General features: G+C 33.3%; 3 protein-coding genes across 4 annotated transcripts; 1 reads left to right on the forward strand and 2 right to left on the reverse strand.

The window, feature by feature from the left end:
• The first annotated feature begins 6,926 nt into the window (after positions 1-6,926).
• On the forward strand, positions 6,927-8,672 carry LOC18049148. Of its 2 annotated transcripts, XM_024189724.1 has the most exons (3): positions 6,927-7,069; positions 7,561-7,619; positions 7,895-8,672. In XM_024189724.1, the coding sequence occupies exons 1-3, from the start codon at positions 6,970-6,972 to the stop codon at positions 7,982-7,984; spliced, it is 249 nt and encodes an 82-aa protein (XP_024045492.1). In that variant the 5' UTR covers positions 6,927-6,969; the 3' UTR covers positions 7,985-8,672. The 2 variants fall into 2 exon arrangements, with proteins under 2 accessions (XP_024045492.1, XP_024045491.1); XM_024189723.1 differs by having other exon boundaries at positions 6,937-7,069; positions 7,561-8,672.
• A 96-nt stretch (positions 8,673-8,768) lies between these two features.
• Positions 8,769-11,524, reverse strand: LOC18049149 (nucleoside diphosphate kinase 2, chloroplastic). Its single transcript, XM_006439983.2, has 7 exons — positions 11,245-11,524; positions 10,892-10,948; positions 10,448-10,534; positions 9,902-9,982; positions 9,709-9,821; positions 9,524-9,573; positions 8,769-9,098 (listed from the first exon to the last, which is right to left on the reverse strand). The coding sequence occupies exons 1-7, from the start codon at positions 11,482-11,484 to the stop codon at positions 9,031-9,033; spliced, it is 696 nt and encodes a 231-aa protein (XP_006440046.1). The 5' UTR covers positions 11,485-11,524; the 3' UTR covers positions 8,769-9,030.
• Positions 11,525-14,046: 2,522 nt separating this feature from the next.
• LOC18049150 (DELLA protein RGL1) lies at positions 14,047-15,824 on the reverse strand. Its single transcript, XM_006439985.2, has one exon. The coding sequence runs from the start codon at positions 15,696-15,698 to the stop codon at positions 14,169-14,171; it is 1,530 nt and encodes a 509-aa protein (XP_006440048.1). The 5' UTR covers positions 15,699-15,824; the 3' UTR covers positions 14,047-14,168.
• Positions 15,825-23,689: the final 7,865 nt, after the last annotated feature.

Genomic DNA, 23,689 nt, shown 5'->3' on the forward strand with positions numbered 1-23,689 from the left:
CTATCATATATTATCACATCAATTCTTCCAACATTATTTATACAAGTATTTGGCAATAGCGTTAGAATACTTGTTTATGTTTTTAAATTTTATCGAATTGTTTGTAATACCCATAGAATTTTTATTTGTGGAAGGGGATAACTAAACTCGTTTGTTATATACTTGAATCTGAAAATTTATTAATTTCAATCGTTTTTTAAGATTTATTTTTTTTTTTATAACTTATGTCTAATTTTTAGACATTTATATCTGAATATGACTATTATTTGAATGGGAAAAAGGTCTAAACATAAAATCAATATTATATTCCAAAAATATTTTTATTAAAATTACTTATTTCCTAATCTATAAAATCTAATTCATTTATTTGTTTTAACTTATAAGGATGTAAATATCAAATACCATGTTTAAGATATTTTTTGTTTATAAAACAAACAATATGCCGCTTATATTTAGATATTAAAAAAAATATCATCTAAATATTTATATTCTAATACATTCAAACTTCAGTGAAAATTCAAAGATATTCAGATTTCAAATTAAAAATACAAACGATGTAACTGCTAACCCAATAAACATTGGTTATTGTGGGATCACAGTGGTTATGGCTGGAGTTGGAGTAATAGGCACATTCGGCTGTTAGAGACCTTTAATAATTCATTGATTATGTACAACACATGTAATTGTTAATATTAATAGTAATTTATTATTTTCAACATACATTATATATATATATATATATATATATATATATGTGTGTGTGTGTGTGTGTGTGTGTGTGTGTGTGTGTGTGTTACATAACACACATTATAAAGGTTGAGATTTAATGGTGCATATGTTTACGTTAATTAGACAACACTTTACTTTGAACATAGCAGTTGCCAAGAGTAAAATTTGAGAAAAAGGAGTGATTATCTGAGAAGATTGCAGGGAGTTACCCATGCATAGATGGAGCATACAGGCATTCCAACCCATTTTGTTTGCACTTTACATCCATTAGTTTCTCAAGGATCCAACCCATATTCCAGCCATCTCATAACTATGTATCTAAGTTATATATATATATATATATATATTATCAATCACTTATTGTCCGTTGCCAAAAGAAATGGTGGGTGAGAGTCTCTTCTTAATGCACCATTAGCCCATCACAATTCACCACCACCGCTAATGGATCTTTCTGTGATTTTGTCATCGGTAAACATCCTCTTCTTAATATGAATTTTCACTCGAAACACGTAAACTAGTAAAGAAAATGAGCTAATAACATAATCTGAACACATACTCTGATAGTAATTATACGTGAAAATACGAAGCAATTTTTATATCAGATAATACCTTTAACTTAAAATAATAGATTGATGAAAAATGGTGCCGTATTTTAAATAAAACAATAGTATCTAGAAACTTAGCTAAGTGATTATTAAATAGATTCATTCACCTCTTTTGCATACACATGAAACTCAAGAAACTGCAATGTAGAATTTTATGGGAGACTCAAATAATTACACTCTTCTTCTTTTTAGTAAATTTTCATCCATCACCAAGGGATGTTAGGCTTGTCTTTTGATCAATCATTAGACACGAGCTGCAGATTTATCTTCTGAGCCCAGGCCCATATTTGTTGGGCATGATAGCAAAGTCCGAGGTTGGCCCATACTGGCCACAAATTAACACGGTTTATCAAAAGAACACCAATGCTTACAATTAATTGTTCATTTTGTTATGAGTACGTGTTAACGACGTTTCAGAAACAATACATGATATGATGATTAAAAAGGTCGGTGAAATCAATCCGAGTTTTGTATATAAAAACATATATATACACAATCATTTTCTTTTTTCTTTTTAATTTCTTCTGGATTTAGATTACAATATTTTTATAATTCATTTTCTTGAAATTACTTCCAATTTCCAATCAACCATAATTTGTTGTTAATCAAAAGCCTCACCACCGCATTTGTTGTCCGTTGCCAAAATGAATGGTGGGTGAGATGAGAGAGTCCCATAACATGGGCCCACTAACAACAACTGCTGACACCCCAGCCAGCATTGACTACTTCTGTTTTATCCCGCTGTGTTGACTAGTGACCCGTTTCACTCGTCGACCCACCACCACTATATAAATATTATCGTAAAATTCACTTAAAAATAATTTCGTGCAGTAAAGAATACATATATGGAAATGATATGAAAACGATCGTTGGGTGTGCGGACAACATTTGAGGTGACAAAGGGCCTTCCTCCAACCAAGCCCATGGTTTCGCCGCCTAATACACCATTTAAACCTACCGTTAACTTGAACCATTGACCAATGTTAGTACATGCCATGTTTGGTTGTTCAGTCATGGTCCATAATTAGTCAGACATGTGTCAATATTACCAACGTAATATATAAAAAAACATATCATCTTGTCGTTTTAAGGTGATTAACGTAATTTAAAGAAATTCTTTAATAAAGCTTTTAGAAACACAATTTGAAACACTATTGACTCGCGCTCGTAATCGCTTTTACAAACTCAAGAACTCAGCCACTGGGCTAGTGGAACTACGTTTAGGAAGAGATTACAGAAAATAGCAATACGTTTTTAAAGGCAAATATGTTGAAAAAATAATATATTATGCTATTTTGAGGGCACATTTTGAGTGGGTTCCACTTAGAGAAAGTGAGAATTCTTGTGAGTTTCGGATTCTATTCCGTTAATATTTTAAAATATAATTTTATTTTCTCAAAATGGTGCTTGAGTGAATGAGAAATTTTCTCTCAAAGTTCACTCTTGAAGTTGGAAATTTGAAAGGAAATGAGACTTATCCCACGTGGGAAATTTCCACCCTGTGCTTACCCAGAAATTCGTGCTCGTTGATTCTGAGAAGCAGTTACCAGCAGACCTAAAGCACTCCAATAGGTGGTAAATTTATTTTAAGGATATTATCCTGTGCAGGCCTTGGGTTTCATTTTATTTTTTTGTTTTCTTTCTCTTATTTTTTGCTCTCTGTTTTCATTTGTCATTTCTAGTAGCTGGTTTTCGTTGTTTAGATACTGTATAAATTGAAACACGCATGACTCATGCCCCTGAAGCCTTTTTTTACATAATAAAAATTTAGGCACTATACCAATGGAGCTGTGTTTTAAAGCTCGTCTAACAGTATATTCATCTATGTTTTTCATCATTCTCATATATATATCACAGTTAGTACTTAGTTGGACAATAAAGACTAAAAATTCCGCCACCACATGATCTTATAATCATCATATGGCTGAAAGTGAGATGGTGCGTTGCCGGGTTGCCACATCAATTACTTTTTATTTTCAATTGATCTAAACAATGATAATTGTGCACACCTTAATTGTCGTCTCTTAATGATGATAACTTTAATTGGTGGTAGTTGATTTTCAAATTTTATATCAGAAAAATGATGTTCAAATTATAACAGTGATGAATTAACAACAACTGACACAAAAAAAAAAAAAAACGGTTGATAAATTCAGTTCATCGGTGGAGTAAACGGTTGGTTGATGACACTTACAAATGATTAGGGGATAATTTGAAATTTGAAAAACAAAGTGGGGAGGAATGAATTTAACCCAAAAAAAAATTATATTAATAAAATAAAGGCTTTTTTTGGGGGGGGGGGGGTTCAATCAAAGGCTTTGCCTTCGTGGACCTAATAAATGACCATGGGTTAATAGGGCGGTAAAATGAATAAATGAATCAATCATAAATGAATTTGGTTAAAATTCTGTTAATTTATATTCGATTTGTTTATTGGACGAATATTCAGTTTGATTAGTTTAATTAGTTTAGTATAATTAATAAACGAATCGAATTGATTATTAATTTATTTACTATTTGTTTATCCTTTAATGAACTCATTACAAATAGAATTAATATGAATTAATTTAAAAAAAATAATTAAGTAAAATAAAATATAAAAGACCACAAATTGAAAATTTATTATCAATTATAATTACTATATTCGCCTTCAACTTTTGAAATTTTTTCATACATATCTAAAGATAAATATATAATTTAATTAAATGAATAACAAATAATTTTTAAACAAATTAGTGGTGCGTTTACTTCATAGAATGAGAATGTGCTGAAATGAGAATGAGATTCTAATGTTTACTTGTCAAAAATAAATGGGAATGATAATGTTTTGGAATGACATTGATGTGTTTACTTAGCAAAATAAATGGGAATGAGGAATGTGAATGAGAATTAATTGACCAAAATACCCATAGTATTAAATAATGTAATTTTTATTAACTAAATACATGTATAAATATTATTATAAAAATGATATAATTAAAAATAAAATTAATAATAATAAATGATAATATTAATAAAAATAATAATAACAATAATTAATAGTAATTAAATTAATAAAATTTAATAATAAATATAATGACATTTAAAATAATAAAATTAATTGTGATTTGAACGAGAGTAATTCGGAAAATATGAAAAAATTAGAGGGATATAAAAATCAATTTAGAGAATGAGAATCCCAATTCCCAACCCCCCATGGGAATGAGATTCTCATTCCTTATTCCCAAATTATGTGGGACTCACACAGTTTATTATAATTTTCAAATTATATTTTACCAACTAAACATGAGTTTCATTTTCATTTCTTAAACCTTCAAGTAAACACACCATAATTGTATTTGATTCGTTTATAACTTATTTATTAAACAAATACATAAATCAATATCTTTAAACACATTTTTGATTGATTTAATTAGTGAAATCAACTAAATTCACTATTTTAATAAATTAATTAATTTTTTAAAATCTACATCTATTTAGTTCACATCGAATCCGAATAAACAAATGAAGTCCCAAATTGCCACCCCCTAGAAGTTGTGGGATTCGGTGCTACCCGAACTATTTCACTTTGTATGTGATATTCTTCATTACAATATTTCAGATAAGGATCGCAAGACTAAAGGTCGTAGGCGACATCTCTTAAGAAGATCGTTTCATAGAGAGTGATTATCTTGTCACAAGGTAGGCAAAGGCATGACATGAATTCATCCTGGAGCGTATGTTGATTGAATTCTTTCCATTGTGCAGAAATTCTATTATGTAGCAGCAAATACTATTGTCAAATGGACGCCCTTAATTTATTTGTTTCTTTCTTTCTTTTTTTGGCCCCCCTTTTCACCAGCTCTTCTCTTGTGCCTTTGATTTTTGATGCAGAATCAACTTTAACATTCAAAATTCTCCAATGACCTGTTATTAGTTCCTTGTGATAGCCAAAAATATCAGCAATCTTCCTTGAATACATTGCAAGAGAATATACGTGTTTGGATTTCCCGCATGTATGTATTGTTCTTATTTACTTGTTGAAATATTTTATATATATTAAAGCTGTTAATGAAATGGCATGGAAATTTGTGGGTTGAATCTTGTGACAAGATTCATCCTTGCTCGCACATTTGCATTACTCGCTCCTTCAACCTTTAAAACAGCAAATAAACAGTCATTGGCTTTGGCTGGAGATGGAGATGGAAGCGTGGGTTCCTAATCAGAAAGATGATGGTGGTTGTCTGGTTGAGGAGGATAAGAGTATCATTCTTTTGATGCAATAACCTTAAGGCAATAACCACGGGGGAGTGGTCACTGGAGAAATATCCTAATTCAATACATGGTGATGGTGCATTGGTGATTGTGATTTTCCACTCCCATCTAAGATCATAATAACATCACCAATCTCTTTGTCCCCCGTTTGCAGATGTTGTCTCCACCTGGGAAATTTCTTCAAATGTGCTTAAATATTTTCAGTGCCTTGTGTATACATGGATTTAGCCAGGACCGCCCTGTATTTATGTCCTTCCCGGTATATGCATACTTGCATAGGAGCTTCTGCCCCCACTAAATCAACCACCCACATTCCAATCGCCGTCGGCTGGCTAATGCTCTTAACCTCATATTGGAGGCCAACTGGCAGCTACTTCTATTGCGTATACATAATAAATATATGGAGATTGCGACTCTCAGGTTTAAATGTATTTATTGAATTGAATAATAAAATAATGAGATGCTGACTTTATTTTTTGACATATGGTTTTAAATTTTAAAATCATTATCTAGTAAGGGCTTGTTTTACTTTAAGGGACAAGTTAAATATAGAAAAACATAAATTTCAATACATTATATAGAATAAAACACACTAGATTGGAATGTGTGTGTTTTTTCTTTTTTTTTTAGCTTATTCTTTATTTTAATGAAGGAATGGATCCCTCATTGAAAATTTACTCCTATCATTAAAGTTTTCTAACAATTTTTTTTCCCACTTAATGTTTTTATTTTCTATCATTTTACCACCAAATTTTTAATTATGTTGATAATTTATTAATGTCATAAGCGTATTTCAAGAATTTTAATATATTAACCCAGAAGAATTATAATATTTACATATCAATTGTAGATATTTAAGGTAATAAATTGATAAAAATATTATCTTTTGTAGATAATTTTTTTTAATTTAGATGATTAAATTTTACTTACACAATTTAGGGGTAGAATAAATTTTTGCTATAAATTCAATTAAAAATATTGTTATTATTAATGATTTAGTGGTAAAATGATAAAAATTAAAATATAAGGAAGAAAAATCAAATTATAAAAAAAAATTAAAGGTAAAATAATATGCGAAGAAAAGTTTGGTTCTAAGATGGAAATATTCCTAAAATAAACAAATTAAAAAGCGCGAATCGAAGAAACTAATTAAATAAATAATGCGGGCTGGTCTGGATTGGGAGTTAAAGATGGGTCCGGCCCAATTTGGAGTTAAAGCTTGAGATGAGAAGATGATATATTAAATTTATTTAGAAAACAGGCGGTCAAACGTGGCGCCAAAGCTGTTATTCGAAGGAAAAAGAAAAGGAAAAAAAATAAAAAATAAAAGAAGAAAGAAGAAGAAGAAACTAGAAAGAGCAGATCCAGGCAGCAGAGAGAGATGCTGGGGAGAGTGAGGGCAGCTTCATCAACACCCTACGATTTGGAGTTGGAAAGGATGCCGTCCAAGCTTATCAAAGACGATTCTCTCTCTATCTACGGTACTCTCTTCTGTTTTATATTAGCATTATTATTATTATTTTCTTTTTTGAAATCGCGTTCACCCGTTATAATCGCCCGCTTGCTATTTGGCGGAACACTCTTCAGCTGATATGGCTCGCCGTTCCTTTTGATGTTCTGGTTATTTGATAATTTGCCTCTGTACTTGCAGTTCTTATTTTCACAAATGAACTTAACAATTAATGCATTTGATCTGATTTCGGTTGTTTCTATTTTAATTTTATATCAAGCTGTGAGGATATAGCATAAAGCTATTCTCGTGAGAATAATTTTTGCTATAATTTGAGTTAAAATCCAAACTTAAATGGACCTCAAATGTTAACATCACTATCTATCACTTGTATTAGGGGCAGATAGTTTTTCTAAACATTCATAGCAGTGTGGTGTATGTAAACCTACTGCCATTATTCACTGGATAGTAGTGGTTAATAACCTTGACCAGGTTCATCAAAAATCTCATTTTTGGATGCAGAGGCTACACTTATGAAGCTTAAGCTTGGTGCTCGGCGTGATTTGGGTCCACCTCCTGAGGTATCAATAGAAATAGAAACAGATTGTGATTCTGCCATTGGTGCTAATTCTTGTAGTGATACTTTAAGCGCATGCTTAGCTGAGTTGGGTTGTAATTCTCATTCTGTGTTCAAGGGCTTTCAACGAGTCACATCCCACGAGGATGTGATGATGACAGATTCCAAATTTTCTTCTGTGTGCATTTCACCAAGTTCTAGTGATTGTCAATCTATTGCTAGATTGCAGCAGCATCCAAGCAAGAATTTATCAGTTCTTTACTTGTTTTCTAAATATAGGAGCTCTGGACAAGCCATAAGCTCATCTCAAGACGATGCAAAAATGACAGACAATTATGGGTCATCTGTAAGCAATTCACCTCATTCTAGTGATTGTCAATCATTGAAGAGCTCCAAAGAGCAACTGGAACAGGATTGTGTCAGTTCTGTTCGCCAGATGTAAGAATAGAACTTGATTCGTGACTCTCAACTTCAGAATTATCAGCTATATTTGGGTTATTTAACTTGGACATATATTATGGCTGCTACGCAATTTCTAGACTTGGAGAGCAATAGGAAGTTATGATGCTTCGTCTTTGGGAGATTGGATTGCAAAGACTGAAGCTGAGTCTTCTTTTCCTCATAGCTGAAATTGAAATTTGGTTCTTAGGGATTAGTATTCATATTCAATGACATAATGTTCTTTAAAACCAAACGTCGTTTTTGGGATGGTCGAGGCTCAAAGTTCCTGCAAAATTGAGAGTTCTGCTTACCAGTTGAGCAGGAAGGCTGAGGTTCTCTGCATTGTTTGCATATTCCTTTCGTGGTTCAGGTTCAGGCATTGAGAAGGATGTTCAAGTTTGATTATCGTATTGACTATTGAGATTTTATTTCTGCTTCAGCATAGTTTGTTTGGTTAGCTCGGTTGTTCCCGTTTGTTGCTTTCCAAGCAGCGGGAAAAATGTTCAAAAAACGAGCAAAATGAGTTCGTGTCCGTTTTCATGTTTAATATATTTTTAGCGTCCACTTGATAGGGGATATGTAATGGTAACGCTGTTGAAAGAAAATTCCACATCGAGCTAGAAATTTGAGGAAATGACAAGATTATGGATGGTTAACGGAGTTGAGTTGGCAAAACTCTGGCTTAAAAGCTTAATTTGCAGTACAACCACCATATAAAGAACGTTTATTGAGATAATCACATTTATTATTACTGTTTTTTTTTTCTTTTTCGATTATTTTGACGCACAATCACAAACTAAGAGAACAAGACTTCCAAATGTTTTGTCTCCCAAAACAACGGTTCTAACAAGCGGTTTAACCATTGAATTATTAGGATCACAAATCAATAAAATTCTTCTGATATTTCAATATAATCGCTCAGAAGAGAACTCTTCAAAAGTGTGCCCGCCGCATAGTTAAGTGTTTGATGAATATTACTCCCTTAACCACTGTGCTTGAGCTGGTGTCCACTGACACAACTCACCTTCTTTGAACCACAGACCTGCAAAAACAACCAAATAATGAGATTCTTCCGTTTCTCATATAGAAACAGGGTGTTGATGGACTACATGAGAAACAACATTCCATCACAAAGGCAAAACAATGACATCAACAATCACAATCAAATAAATGCATTATTATATCCTTTTCTTGCATTGACGGGGATTCTTCTTGTTCGATTTACTAGTTTCTACATCTTTGAACGTTTTGAAGCAGAATGAAAGAGCAATTTTGACACACACATCCAATAATAGTTTCTTCTTGGATTATTCCCCCATAATTTTCGGATTTGATATCCTTCAAAGAAAATCCCTTATACACACATCAAAACGCCTATTGGTTGAAAGATATCATGAAAGCTTTGAACAACAGCAATTGTGCAGCTATAAATCCAATATGTGCCATAAAAAAGGTTCTTATAATTACCTATTTCACGCTTGCCATTCTCAGGGCTGTCACTCCCATGGACCACATTCCTGCCAAAATACTCATCATGAGACCAGGTCTCTAGATAATGTAATTGCTATCAAGGGGATAAAAAGAGTTTTCGTAGCTGGCTCAAACAAAATTTTATTATACAACGCAAAGTCCAAATTCTGAAGAGGACTAACCTTCCAGTTTGAACAGCAAGATCCCCTCTTATTGTGCCTGGTTCAGCTTGAAGAGGATCCGTTGACCCTATTAACTTACGTGCAGATGCCACCACACCAGCACCCTCCCATGCCTTGATAACATAAATCACCATCATTCCCTTGAAAATGTGATACAATATGCACACATAGAGTTTAATAAAGTGGCGCATACCATACATACAACTGGTCCTGAAGTAATGTACTCAATCAGTTTAGGAAAAAATGGTTTGGAATTGAGATCCTTATAGTGCTCCTGTAACCATTGAAGATATATATAAAACAAGTTAAAATCATCAATAAATCTAATAGAGAAAATGAGTAAACATTGAATAGCCACAATATGGCAAACATTTCAAACAGGAAAGTATCTGCAACAATTGTCAAAAAACAAACATAACTAAAGAAAGCTTATAATCTTATAAATCAGATGGCATACTCTGTTGTGAGACTCTTAAGTTCTTTTTTTTCTTTTTTTTTTATAGTAGGAAATTATTCTCAAGTTCTATTTTATCAACAATAAAATAGAGCAACATGCTTTATTTTCATGAAATGAACGAGGTCATAGCACTTATATAATAGGGCGAAAAACTTCTGGTTTGCTTTGAATTATAAACACAGGAATAAGCATTATCTAACTTCTGAAGTATGTGAAAAATGTTGGTTGAGCATATCTTCACGAATAACAAAAACTGGAATATAAATACTCCCAACAACAGGCCTCAGCTAAATCTTTCGGGCATTGAAAGAGCTTCAAGCCAGTCAGTTTGAATCCCTTCTTCTCAAACCTTGAAATAATGTCGCCAACCTAAAATAACATAACATAATCAGCAAACTCAGAACGCAAGATTAAAAGGTAAAATTGACAATCCAATTGACGACAATCCAGTTGACACCCATTTGGCTGCTGAGAAAGCTGAAGCCTGGATTACGCATCTTATTACACTGTTTTATCATCCAAAAATGAAGTAGTTGCATGAAATTGAGCGAGAAAGAGGTGTGCATAGGTTCCAAATGTTTAAAGCTATGACATTCTCGAGTAACACATGGCGAAAAATCCAAGTTTCAAAATTGAAATTTCCTTCTTCTGCTTGAGCCTTCTCAGCAACCAAAACCAAGAATACATTTTTAAGGACTAAGTTATGCAAAATGGAGCAAAACTTACCAGACCACGTTGAACACCATCTGGTTTCACCATAATGTAAGTCTCCTCAACTTGTTCCTACACGCCGGAGAAAAAAACAAGAAAAAACCATAATAATCTCGAATGGGGTACCATAAAATCATGCAAAAATCAATAGTTTAAAGAATATAAAGAAAAAATAATAATAAATTTGAGCCGAAAAGGCGACAAAAGAAAATGTCATTCCTTTTGTCCCCCAAAACATAGCGCTGTTTTTGGTCAACACTTTGTTATCAAAGTTAACAAAAGAAAAAATTAAAAATTAAATAACTAAATATACGGGTTCCGATTAATATTGTGCAAAAAATGAGAAACAGAGAGATTGAGAAGCATACCATGGAAGCGACCAAGTGGGGAAGGAAGATGCCGGTTTCGTTGGAGTTGCGAGCAACTGTTTTGCGTTGAGGACATGGTGGGAATTTTACGAAAAGATGGGACTGTGGGTGGAATGCTGCAAGGTGGCTGGTGGTGCGCAGGGTAAGCTTGTTGGAGCTGTAGGATAAGCGTCTGCTGCAACTTATCTTCCCAACCAGAGTTGGTGATGATGACACACCTAACGCACCTACACCCTCCATCTCTCTCTCTTCTCTCTCTCTCTCTCTCTCTCTCTCACTCACAGTCTACACGAGCAAATAAACGTATTGGATAATTACATATGGATCCATCATTTTTAACTATTCTTCAATAAGGACATGATTTGTCCATTTGTATCAAATGTGTCTCTGACCCAGCCGTAACCCTAGCGGGCGCAATTTGAATTTGCCGTAACTCCGTGTTGTCCCTGCGGGGGTCAAATTTGAGCAACATGAACTACGGCATGTATTTTATTTATTATGTTGAGAATCTTAAATATCGAGTTTACAATTGATTAATTACGTCAATTTTAGTCAATGTGAGGGCCGGGGCCATAATTTTGTTGTCCGGATTTTGTCAAAATTTGACACCCCCAGGCCCTATCCACCATTTTAAATAGAGGAGAGTACGCCAAGGATTGATAAAAATAATATTTGATAAATTTTGTAAAAATTATTTATTTTATAATTATTTTTTATAGTAATTTTTAAAAATAAGTAAATAATTATTTTTAATGAGTAGCTTATTAAATAAGTTTATCATATTTTTTTAAAATTTTTATTATAATTTTAATATTTAAAAAATAATTATTATGTCTTATTTTCTTATACACCACAATATTAAGTCATTAGATATCATATTACCACCACAATTAAATTACGGCCACAACTACTGTATATTCTATCTAGTATCAAAGTTTTGATCTAGTAAATTCATATTTTTTAATATTTTACTTGTATTTTATATTATAAGGTTAAAAAAGATTTGTATATAATTATGAATTTTTTTTAACTTTGAACAATTTCATATGAAAATTAACCATAACTTTTAATATTAATTTTATAACCATGGTTTTTAATATTTAATCTATTTATATTTTCTTCTATAGTTATGGTGTTTATTGCATCAAGTTTAATATGAATGTAATGCATATTACTTTTTATTTTATTTAGATTATGCGTTAGTATGAATTTTTATCATATTTTTATACAACAAATTTATTGATTTTTTTTACTATAAGTAATTTTAGGCGTTTTAAAAAGAAAAAGACATGTCTAAATATCATTAAATATACTCCAAAAAATAAAATAAAAATTTAATTTATGTTTATTTTTGTCATTATATAATAGAACAATATATTTATAATAAAACTTAGAGAAATTATCATTCGTATACCCTATATTTGTTCTATTATCAAAAATACTACAACACTTTGAGGGTGTATCAATCGTCCACCTTTAGTTGACAAAATGTATCAGCTGACCACCAAACCGCTAGTTACCGTTTGAAAGTTAACAGAATTACAGTGAATTGACGATTTTACCCTTGAAAATTATCTAATGTATACCCTTAAATTCTCTTTTTATCACTTGTATCATATGAAAATACCAAATTACCATTCTGACGTCATCATACTTAAACGACAACTAACGGTTTGGTGGTCAGCTGATACATTTTGTCAACTTATGGTAGACGATTGATGCACTCTTAAAGTGTTGTACTATTTTTTATAATGGAGTAAACTAAGAGTATACAAATGATAATTTCCTTAAAATTTATCAAATATATGTACACTGTTTTTCAAACTTATAGCAATCGCAACAACACAGTTCACTAAACACGAAATTATTTTTTTAATTAATTACTTATTGTATTAACACAATAGAAGCAACTTATTTAATCAACAATCGCAATCCCAAACTAAGCGGGGGTATCCTTTGTAGTTTTGAATTTTGATACTCACAATAAAAGTGTATAAAATTATGTATTAATTAAAGCTGAAGGATATTCAGTCATTCATTGAATGTAACGACAAATTCATTTTAATTTGTTGGCACTATTTTCCTATCGAAAAATTCCACCACGCTTTGATTAACGGCATCAATATATCATTTTTGTTTCCAATTTCCTTTGAAAGCGCATTCATAAATACAATGGAAGGGATCTTTCAGCAGATATTCCAAGCTAGTAACGACAGCTTCCGAACTGTTAGGGCCCTCCAAATGTCCTAAACTAGAGAATTAGGTGACAGCGAGGTGAATGAAATTATTGAACAAGTCAAAAGACTATTGTATTAGTTAATGTGATCTATACGTTCTATATATATATATATATATATATATATATATGGCCGCTTGCCCATGCATCATAAACATATCAAAATATCCTCAAGAGTTTGACACTCATCGAATTGCTGCATGATGGACAAAGGGATCTGGCCGCTTTGCTCATGCATCATAAACATATCAAAATATCCTAATTAAGATTTAACACTCATCGAATTGCTGCATGATGGAGATGGGGATCAGATTAAATGAATAGATGACGAGTCATAAGAGATGGAGACAATTCTGTACATTTACCAGCCTCTAGAGAAAGTTGAATTTGAAATTACAGTTGAGCGAATTTGGTCATTAAAGAATCAATGGAATGTGAATAATATATGTACGCAAAACTAGGAAACCCAGTCAAAAACCAACAATACATAAAATCTTTATTTCATCTGTTCAAGCACCTGAACAGTTAGCGCACACTGAATATGAAAACAACATTCATCACTCCAGACTCCGGAGTTGCAACACAGTAATGCAAATGGGAAGACATTATATAATTAAATAGCTGCCGTCTAACTTTATTGGTGAAACTTTATTTGTAGAAGAACTGTGAATTAGGCAGCTATAGTGTTTTAGCATTTCCAGCAAGAAGTAGCAATAATAGGCTTCGATTTCCAGCCGAGAACCAAGCACCCTTTCTCTTCAACAACCGTGTAACCTTCACAGACCTTGTTGTTCTTGAGCCATTTCTGTGCCTGATTTATCATCTTCATGGGTGCCGCCTGGAACCCGGCACGGCTCATCCTCCGACGCCATTGGTCCACCCTCTCGTGCCTCTCCACCCTTGCAGGCCCCTCACAGCTCACAATGTTCTTTATCTCCTCGGCAAAGTAAAACTGTTCTATTTTGGCGCGCTTTGTGTCATACTTGGGCAGCATGGCATCAAGGGAGTCAAATATTGCTGAGTAGTAGTGCAACGCTTCCATGAATCTCCCAAGAAAAAATGGCCCATTATGGCTTGAGTCCTGCTCAACAAGCACCAATACTTTCGGTGACAGCTCATGAATTATTTGCAACACTGAATTTAGAGCTCCTCTGCTTTCTTTGACCACACAATGCAGCTGAAGTATGCTATTAACAACAAGCACTTCGTTTTCAAGAACTTTGATGTCTTTAGTCTGCAAATTTTCCAAGTTGCTTTCCACCACAGAGAACTCCAAATTGATGCCGTAGGTCTTCGCATAATCTTTAAGCTCATCACCAATGCTTTGGAATTTTTCAACACAAAGGCCAACGGCAGTTATTCGAAGGCGGCGTGGCGGTTGGCCAGCGCGGTTGGCGAGGCTTTCGATCAGCCGGCGCCATTGCTGACCGCGTGGCAGACCTAGGGTCATGCCTAAGTCCACAACATGGACGAAACTCTCTCCCTCAAAGGCTTCCAATATGGATGAGTTGGCCACAAAGTGACCAAACTGAATGTGTGGGCAAATTTCATAGACAAGGCGAAAAGCTTCTTCCTTCTCGCGCGAGCCAGCAATGTCCATTATGTTCATTGATGGCGCGAAGGAGCCTACCGCTCCAAGAGGCTGAACCGATGCAAGACGGTCAGCAAGGCCTTGGACAAAGCAAGAAGCGACGCGCTGGAAGGAAGAGCCAAAGACCAAAGCATTGGCACGAAGTTCGGATAACAAAGCCGAGGCATGAGACTTGTCGCGACAAGCGACAGCTTCAGCACAAGCAATTAGGAGCTGAACGAGCCTCATCCCATCCGCGGTCCCATCTTGTTGATCACCGTCGCAGCCATCTTCTGATTTGATCATAGCTGCCGCCGCTTCTTCGACAGCTTCAGCAGCAAGGTATCTTCGAGTATAAGTCCAAATATGGTCCCTGAATTGAAGCCTTGGCAAATTACTCAAGCTGCTAGTGCTGCTACTGCGGCTAAGAGTACTGGTTGGGCTACCATCACCAACACTTATTGTCCGCTTAAGCCTCTTTTGATCTCTGGGCTGAAGAATCATGGAAGAAGCAGCAGAGTTATCCGACATCATGGGCAAGTAAGGATAGCAATCAACGATCGAAAGGCCCAGTTGAAGGCCAATCGCTTGATTACTCCTTTGATCATTATAGAGCTTATGAGTGTTAAACAAAAAATCATAAACCATATTCGCTCTCCTTCCACTTTGGCTAAATAAATTCAACAAACCTCTGAAAGAACCTATTGCTATCGGAAGATGATTTTATGGCGAACGCTTGCCTTGTTCCGCGGAAATTTCAAGATATTATGATAGCTATTGCCTGATGGGGGAAAAAAGAATGGGTCTCATGGGTTGTCTCCTTATAAACTAACATTCAATATTAAAACAAGCTTAGCATAGCATAGACCAGTGAGAATGAATCATGTCCGTCCTTTTCCAAGAGCTTTGGATTCTTTAAACTTGGATCGGCTTCCAGCCTAGGAGCTATAATTTTATTTCAAATTACATGCTGTAATTGAGTATCCTAATTCCTAATTATCTGGGTAAATGTCATTTCTGCATTTGTTTTTAAAATTCGAATTACATAATCTTTTAAAACCTTTTCTTTGTCTATACTCGGCGGAATGGATATGTTTCATTTACCATGTTGCATTCATGATTAAACGCTGTGAAAATCCTTCGTCACCTACCTATACACAATTGTTTAGTAATTATACATGGGCTAAATCAGAATTTTATATCGCGTCAATGTCCATACTCCAAAAAAATATATTTTGTGTGTGTCTAGTCATTATTTAGTTAGAGCATTCTCACTTTCTTTAAAGTGAGGATGCATATTAAAAAATATATATAAAAAATTAATTTCAAAACACTGAAAATTGTGTTTTATTTATTTATTAATATATTAAAATATGTGTTTTATATTTGTTAGTGACAAAATGAGGATGCTCTCACTAGGAAAGTATTATTATTATCATTATTATAGATGTGGGCAGCGTGATTTTTTTCAAGCAGACTATTAAAGCATACAACTAATTAAAATGATGATTCTATTAAACTGCATGGTTTAGTAACATGTCTGCATAAAAAAAAAAAAAAATTAGAACACACGTACCGAAGGACTTTATATATACATATAGAGAGAGAAATCTTCAAAATATAAAAGTAACTTAATTAAATAGAAAATAATAATTCTTTCCAAATATATGAGTAGGGTTAGGAGGCATGGTGTCTAGAAAGCAAATTTATTTAATATCAAAAAATAAGTAAACAAAATGGATGGTATGAACTAAGAAGGAAAGAAGAAAACGAAAAGGAAAAGCAAAATTGCAATTGCTATGGTGTCTACGAAAGTTAGCTAATTGATGAGAATTTAATTAGTCCTATCATATGGTGAGTGATTCTCAACAATAGAGTCATTCCGTGAATAGTGTTAAAATTGTAAATTAACAACAACACTCCATGACAATACCACTTAACAAAATGTGATCAATGTTGCCCACGATGCAATCAAATATCACATATTTTAGATGCGTTTGAAATTGAGGTTGGACAACTATAACTTTTAAGTTACAATACTAAAGTATAGCTTGATAGCTATGTTGATATGATGTTTCACTTATATAATAGAAAATCTACTATATCTTTAATAATTTTGTCAAATATATTATTTAAAATTTATATTTATTATATATTATTAATTTTTGTTTCATAGTTACAGCTAAGGGTGGGCAATTTCAGATTCGGATGAATCGATCAGATTTCGGATAATTCGGATTAAAAAAAATCCATCTGAATTCAATCCGAACCTTAAATATGATCCTATCTGATCCGAATTAATTTGGATTGGATTTGGATCGGATGGATATTTCGGATAATTACGGATTCTGATCGGATTCAGATGAGTTCGAATTTCGAATTATATTTCAAGTTCAAATTATATTTTGGATTCGGATTAATTCGAGTTTGGAACCTTTTAACAATACTCACCAAAAATTATGAAATCTATAATTAATGAAAAATAACTTCCCTAATGGTCTCAAGAATAATTTATTTACTGAACACAATAACGAAATTTTCAAAAAAATAAAAAATAAAACACAGGAACGATACTGATAAAATACATGCAGGTATATTCTAAGCAACCAAATCACTTACTTGCGAATGATCAAGACAAATCTTATAAACAAGTAAAAAATTCAAAGTTTCAAACGCAAATCATCGGGGGCTGTCGGATTAATGGATTACCATGAACAAGGCAAGGTTTCCGTCGCTATCAGTTGCTCGTCGTGGGTTTGGATAACATCGCGACGGCTGGGTTTGTGCCGAATCTGATCCAGCTGGGTTTGTGTTGAATCCGATCTAGTCTGGAGGATGTCGTGGCAGCTGGGTTTGTGTCGAATTTTTTCAGTTTGTGTTGTCAGCGACATGGTCGTGGGTTTGCTTGTCAGGTCGTGGCCCATGTGTGTGGTGTGGTTTGTGGTCGTGGATTGGCTCATCAAGGGCGCTCGGCAGTGGTGTGTGGTTTTGTCATTTGGAAATTGGAAATTGAGATTTGGGAATTGAGTTTTGATTTTTCATTTTCGGCTTTTTTTTAATTATTTTTAGTAACAGTGCAATCCGATCCGAATCAAATTCGATCGGATTGTATAAATTATATCCAATCGAATTTGAAAGCAAATCTGAATCCGATCCGATGCCTACCCCTACTTACAATTTTTTTTCCACAGCAATTGTACCTTAAAAGTTACAGCACCTCAATTTCAAACAAGACATTGGTTTAGGTTCTTAAAGCAGAGAGATTATTTCAATAATCTCGCGCAAGCGCAGTTTATATATTGGCAGTAAATTGATGAACTAATTAATAAGCATCATCTAATATCCAATTACTAATTGGGAGATAGATAGTACAAGAAATTATAAATGTAATTTCCTCATTTAGAAAGAGGGAAAAAAATAAAGGAAAAAAGGATTAGCCTTCTGTTGCTGAGAGAAAATAGAACGGACATATGATTGTGAGGAGCAATGAGACGTTTCTGAACTCCATACGGTACTCACACACACACACACAAACACACAAAATCTAACTTATATGCATGGAATATCGATAGTCCGTCGTCTCCCCTTTTGACGTGTTCAGTACGACATATTCTCAAGGCACCACGACCTTGCAATATAAATTTAAATTTGCCCACACTTATTCTATGTGCTTCCTATTTAATTTAGTTTCAGCTAATGAAGGGCAATGAGGAAAGACTTGTTAAAGTAAATTAAAAATATGCTGATTTGGCAAGGTTTAATTCACTGTAGATATTGAGAGCATAAAAGTTTTTTATAAGCCACCTTTTTTTTTCCTTTTTTTCTTTTTTTAACTTTAGAACCATGCATCCTGAGTGTTCAGTAATTCATATAATAGGCATCAGGAAAGACAACTTATTAAATAGTGCAATGTCATGATATTCTCCAAGTCTGGCCTTGCGTGCCCTCTCCCCCCTCCCTTCTCTTCTTTTCTTTTTTGGCATTACACGTTACACTCTCCTAAATTTATAACTATTGAAATTGGGTTTATGGTCTATGCTTTGAGCAATCAATTTTAAGTTTTGTTATGGCAAAACTCACTTGTCTAGGTTCAAAATGGATGATATACTTTCAAATAATAATTAAAAAAAATCCCTTTATTTTGCACACAAATAGGATTAGTCTTTACTCATATGTCAGATGTGAAGAAAAATAAATACCACCCGATAAATGTGTTATTCTTTTGCCCTAAATCTTAAACCATGACACGGATAAAGAACAGAACTAAGGGAGAGAAGATATTTGACCCACTCAAACCATCTTACCAACTCTCACTTTTTAATTTAGCTTATTATTTTATAAAATTATCCTTATTAACCATCATCCCCACCACCTATCTTTAATAACAACAAGTTCATTACTAGCACCACCACCTCTTATTTTCATTACCATCAATCCATCACCTCCACCAACATATGAGAATGTTAGTGTGGTGTTTTGTTAATTTAATAAACAAATAGTGGGTTATGTTGTTATTGATTATATTAGTTTTCATTTGCGTGATAACCTAAAATTTTGTTTAATTTAATTTTGGATTTGAATTAAAGGTTAATATTTGATGCAAATAGTTAATACGTTAAAAAAATTAATTTGTTGAGAGCTTAAAAGAGAATAAAAAATGCTGTATATTTTGATGATGTCCATCTGTTGAGAGCTTAAAACAGAACTAAGGGAGAGAAGATATTTGACCCACTCTTGCTTAATATCCCATCCTTACTTCTCTCTTCCGTATGAATCATTTTGTATATACCATAAAATTAAGTTCTCGCTCTCTCTCATTTCCGACCCCAATTCAAACAAAATTTATGTATCTGTATTGTTGTTAATTTTACTAGGTTTTCTAAGTAAAATTAATTTAGCATTTGATAATAGGTTAGCAAGAATATTGATCTAATCCTAAAACTTACAATTGAACATCTACACGCAGAATATACAACCAACCTATTTGCAATAACCAAAAAAAAAAAAAAATTTTGACTTAAAATTATAAGTCCGAAGGGAAAAATAAAATAAAATTTGTGTCTTACTATGAAATATTGAGGTTTTTTTTTTTAAAAAAAATGAAAGCATAAATTCAATCATAATTTGAAGATTAAAAAAAAAGAAGCATACATTGCTATTGTAACGTAAACAAAATATTGATAGAATAATTTAATAATTTCGTTATGGATTTTCGATCAAGGCTGTAATTAGAGAGGATGCATTTTTTTTTTTTAGCCTTTTTTCGGCTGTTGTACCAAAGATTTTGGGAGTTCGAACTCTTTAACTAAAGAGAAAATATGGTTTCATTGAGTTGATCGTCTTATTTATGATATAACTAAGAAATTATTAGAGGAGTTTGATGAGGATTTTCTTAGGGGTGCCAATAACTCTACTCTAAATTGTATTTCCGAGCTGTACTAATTATGTATATTCAAAATATATTGAGTTAATTAATGAAAGCCGACGGGCATCAAAGCTCAGCCGCAATTGAACCTTCTATTAAATTAAATTATATAGAAAACCATTTCATTATGGGTTGGGTATGGTTTACCCTAGGGGTGGCAATCAAATCCGGACCCGGATCGGACCCGTATTGAACCCGGAAAATCCGGTCCGGGTTCAACCCGCACCGGCATAGTTTTTATCCGGAATCCGGATCAGTTTTTGACAACCCGTATTTTTTCGGTCCGGATCCGATTTCAGGTGAACCCGCAAATCCGGAACCCGGACCCGGATATTATTTATTTTAATATTAATTTTGATCCGTAAATTCATAATTATAAATAGAAAAATTAAAAAAAAAAACAAAAACAAAAGTGAAACCCTAGAATCTAGATCTCTCTTGTCTCGTTCCTCTAATCCTCTCTCGAAATTTCTCCTTCAACCTAAAAAAAATTACTGTAAATCTGTAATTTCTCCTTTCAATCTCTCAAGTCTCATCCGTAAACCGTAATCCGTTCCTCTCTCAATCTCTCTCACCCGTGAGCCGTGACTCATTGCTCATCTCAGTCCTCCATCGTCACTTAATCTCTCTCACTCTCTCTGCAACTCTCCTGTAATCTCTTCTTCAGATCAGATCAGATCCTTCGCGTCGTGGCTTGTCATCACCTTCACGGCGAGGCTTGTTCGTTTCATCACTCGTCTGATCTCTCACTCTGTCGCGGCCAGCAAAAGGGGTTGAAATCCACCTCAGTCTCGCTGCTGTGTTATGTGTTCATCAGCATATACTTCAGCTGCTGTTGTGAATATTTGTGAGTCTCGGCTTTTCTCTTTACAATTTATGCTCTATTACACTTTGATTTTCCCTCTTTGCAATTTTTGTGCTGTTATGCTTTGAGCTTGTATTGCTGCTGGCACAATTTGATTTTTCCTCAGACATGGTTTTCTTTGTATATGACATATGAGAGCACTTGACTAATTATAAGCTTTTTGTTTTTCTGAATTATTTGCCTCTTTTTGTTCTTTGTTTTTCTGACACAAGGAGAAATTGTTGTCTAAAACAGAATAGTTGCCATTTTTCTTCTACCGCGTATTGTTGGTTTTGTGCATTAAGAGTTGGTTAGTGAGTAAGCTTAGAATTGAATTTGAAGTATAATTAGCCAAAGGGCTGCTGCCTATGGCTAGCTGCATGAATGGTAGTTCTGAGCCTGACTAGCATTAATACTCTGTTTGGCTTGCTTCTGCTTTCTCTCACTGAAATTGGGTTCGACCTTGTCCTGTGCTTTTACTACTTGTGTATACTGAGTTGCTTGAAGAGTAATGACTCTTTCCAGTTAGTATTGTACACTCCTGATCCTTTTCCTCGATTAGAAATTTAGAATAATCCGCCAATGCAGTAAGAATTGTTTAGGATATCTGCAAATTTGTCGCAGGCACTTTTTTGAGCACTGGTGGGCTGTGGGCAGTGGCTGGAAATTTGAGCACTGGTGGGCAGTGGCTGGAAATTTGAGCATTGGTGGGCTGTGGTCAGTGGCTAGAAATCTGAGCACTAGTGGGCAGTGGCTGGAAATTTCAGCTTTAAATTATAGAATTGTGTTATGAATTTGTATTTGTGGATGTTTATTACTTTAAAACTTTGAATTTTAGATTTTATATTGTGTATTTGTGTTGTATTTGTTTTAGAAGCTGGATGTGTTATTATGTTCTGTTATTTGGCCCTGTGTCCAGCAAATTTTGATGAACCAAAGTTAAACAATTTGGTTCTAGTGGGCTGGTGGTTCTGGATGTGTTTATATGTTCTGTTTTTTTGCCCTATGTCCGGTAAATTTTGATGAGCCAAAGTTAAACAATTTGGTTCTAGTAGTCTAGTGATGTCACTGATGTGTTATATGTTCTTTTTTTTTTGCCTTTTATCCATCAAATTTTATTGAACCAATTCTAGGAAGAATTGTGTAATGTGTTGTTGGGGAAAAGATTAAAACATTAAACCCCATCCCCTGTGCCTTGTTAAAATAAGTTATATGGTCTCTAAAAAAAAATAAATAAGCAATCCGGGTTCAAAACCCGGAATCCGGAAGCCCGGATTTTTCCGGGTTGAACCCGGACCGGACCCGGATTTAAAAAACCCGGGTTTAATGCGGGTCCGGTTATGAAAATTTTGTGTCCGGGTCCGGATCCGGAACAGCCAAACTCGGACCCGGACCCGGAAATTGCCATCCCTAGTTTACCCATGGGTTATGAACAAAATCCCAACACTCAAATTTTTCAAATGAAATAAATGAACACAAATAGGTAAAATATTTTATTATTTATCTTAAAATAAATTTTTATTTGTCATTCAAGTTTTCTTATAATAATTGTTTTTATCATTTTACTAATAATTTTCTTATACATTTATTATAAGAAAATTTTCACAAAATAAATAAGTATAAAAAAAATTATTATTAATTTTTTTGTTCATATCAAAACATATATTTCTTATTTTTAATGCTTTATTTTTTATTTAGTTTCTATTCATGTGATTTATTTAATTTATAATAAATATAAATAAAAGAGTAGTTGAAAATAAGGGTAATATTGTAAACTAATATTATTAGGGGGGTTTTTGACCATTATAAAAATAGAAAGAGAGAAAATGATATATGTTGATTACTGTAGAGGAGAAAGTGGCAATCTCTCGATTCGCAAATACAACCAGCGGATACTGGTGGGCTGTTTTGTTAAACGTGTCACGGACTTGACTTGATGTCCAAACTTTTCAAGTGGCAAAATTTATTATTATATTGTTAATGTCATGTTTGTAAAAGTTTATTATTAAAGTGTACGTTCTTATTTATTGAGAAATAATAATTTTTGTGATTAAACTTTATTTTGATTTTCTAGTATTCTTTAATTTAAGGATTAAGTTATTGTAAAATTTATAATTTTTATCCACTATATTTTTTTATATTTTAATATCAATTTAATAATTAATAACAATTAATAATTATTATAATTTTGATATAATTAAATTTTATTAAAATAAAAATTATTTTGATAATAAAATTCAAACCAAATTTTACAATATTTGGATTGGGTTAAAAATATTTGGGTTGGTTTGGGTTGGATCCAAATTTTTATGGTTTGGTTTGGGTTAACTTAAAATCCAACCCAAACCAACCCATGCCCACCCCTACTCA

The sequence above is a fragment of the Citrus clementina genome, unplaced genomic scaffold, assembly GCF_000493195.1.
Source record: "Citrus clementina cultivar Clemenules unplaced genomic scaffold, Citrus_clementina_v1.0 scaffold_3, whole genome shotgun sequence".
NCBI lineage: Eukaryota > Viridiplantae > Streptophyta > Magnoliopsida > Sapindales > Rutaceae > Citrus > Citrus x clementina.

Bases quoted from the DNA above. Each gene is read 5' to 3' on its own strand.
- LOC18049149 (XM_006439983.2), bottom strand. From the start codon at position 11,484: ATGGAGGGTGTAGGTGCGTTAGGTGTGTCATCATCACCAACTCTGGTT. The intron at 9,983-10,447 runs GCCTGTTGTTGG...CAATGGTTACAG, and splicing joins GCCCGAAAGATTTAGCTGAG to GAGCACTATAAGGATCTCAA. The intron at 9,574-9,708 runs GTTAGTCCTCTT...GTATTTTGGCAG, and splicing joins CTTGCTGTTCAAACTGGAAG to GAATGTGGTCCATGGGAGTG.
- LOC18049150 (XM_006439985.2), bottom strand. From the start codon at position 15,698: ATGGTTTATGATTTTTTGTTTAACACTCATAAGCTCTATAATGATCAA.
- LOC18049148 (XM_024189723.1), top strand. From the start codon at position 6,970: ATGCTGGGGAGAGTGAGGGCAGCTTCATCAACACCCTACGATTTGGAG. The intron at 7,070-7,560 runs GTACTCTCTTCT...TTTTGGATGCAG, and splicing joins CGATTCTCTCTCTATCTACG to AGGCTACACTTATGAAGCTT.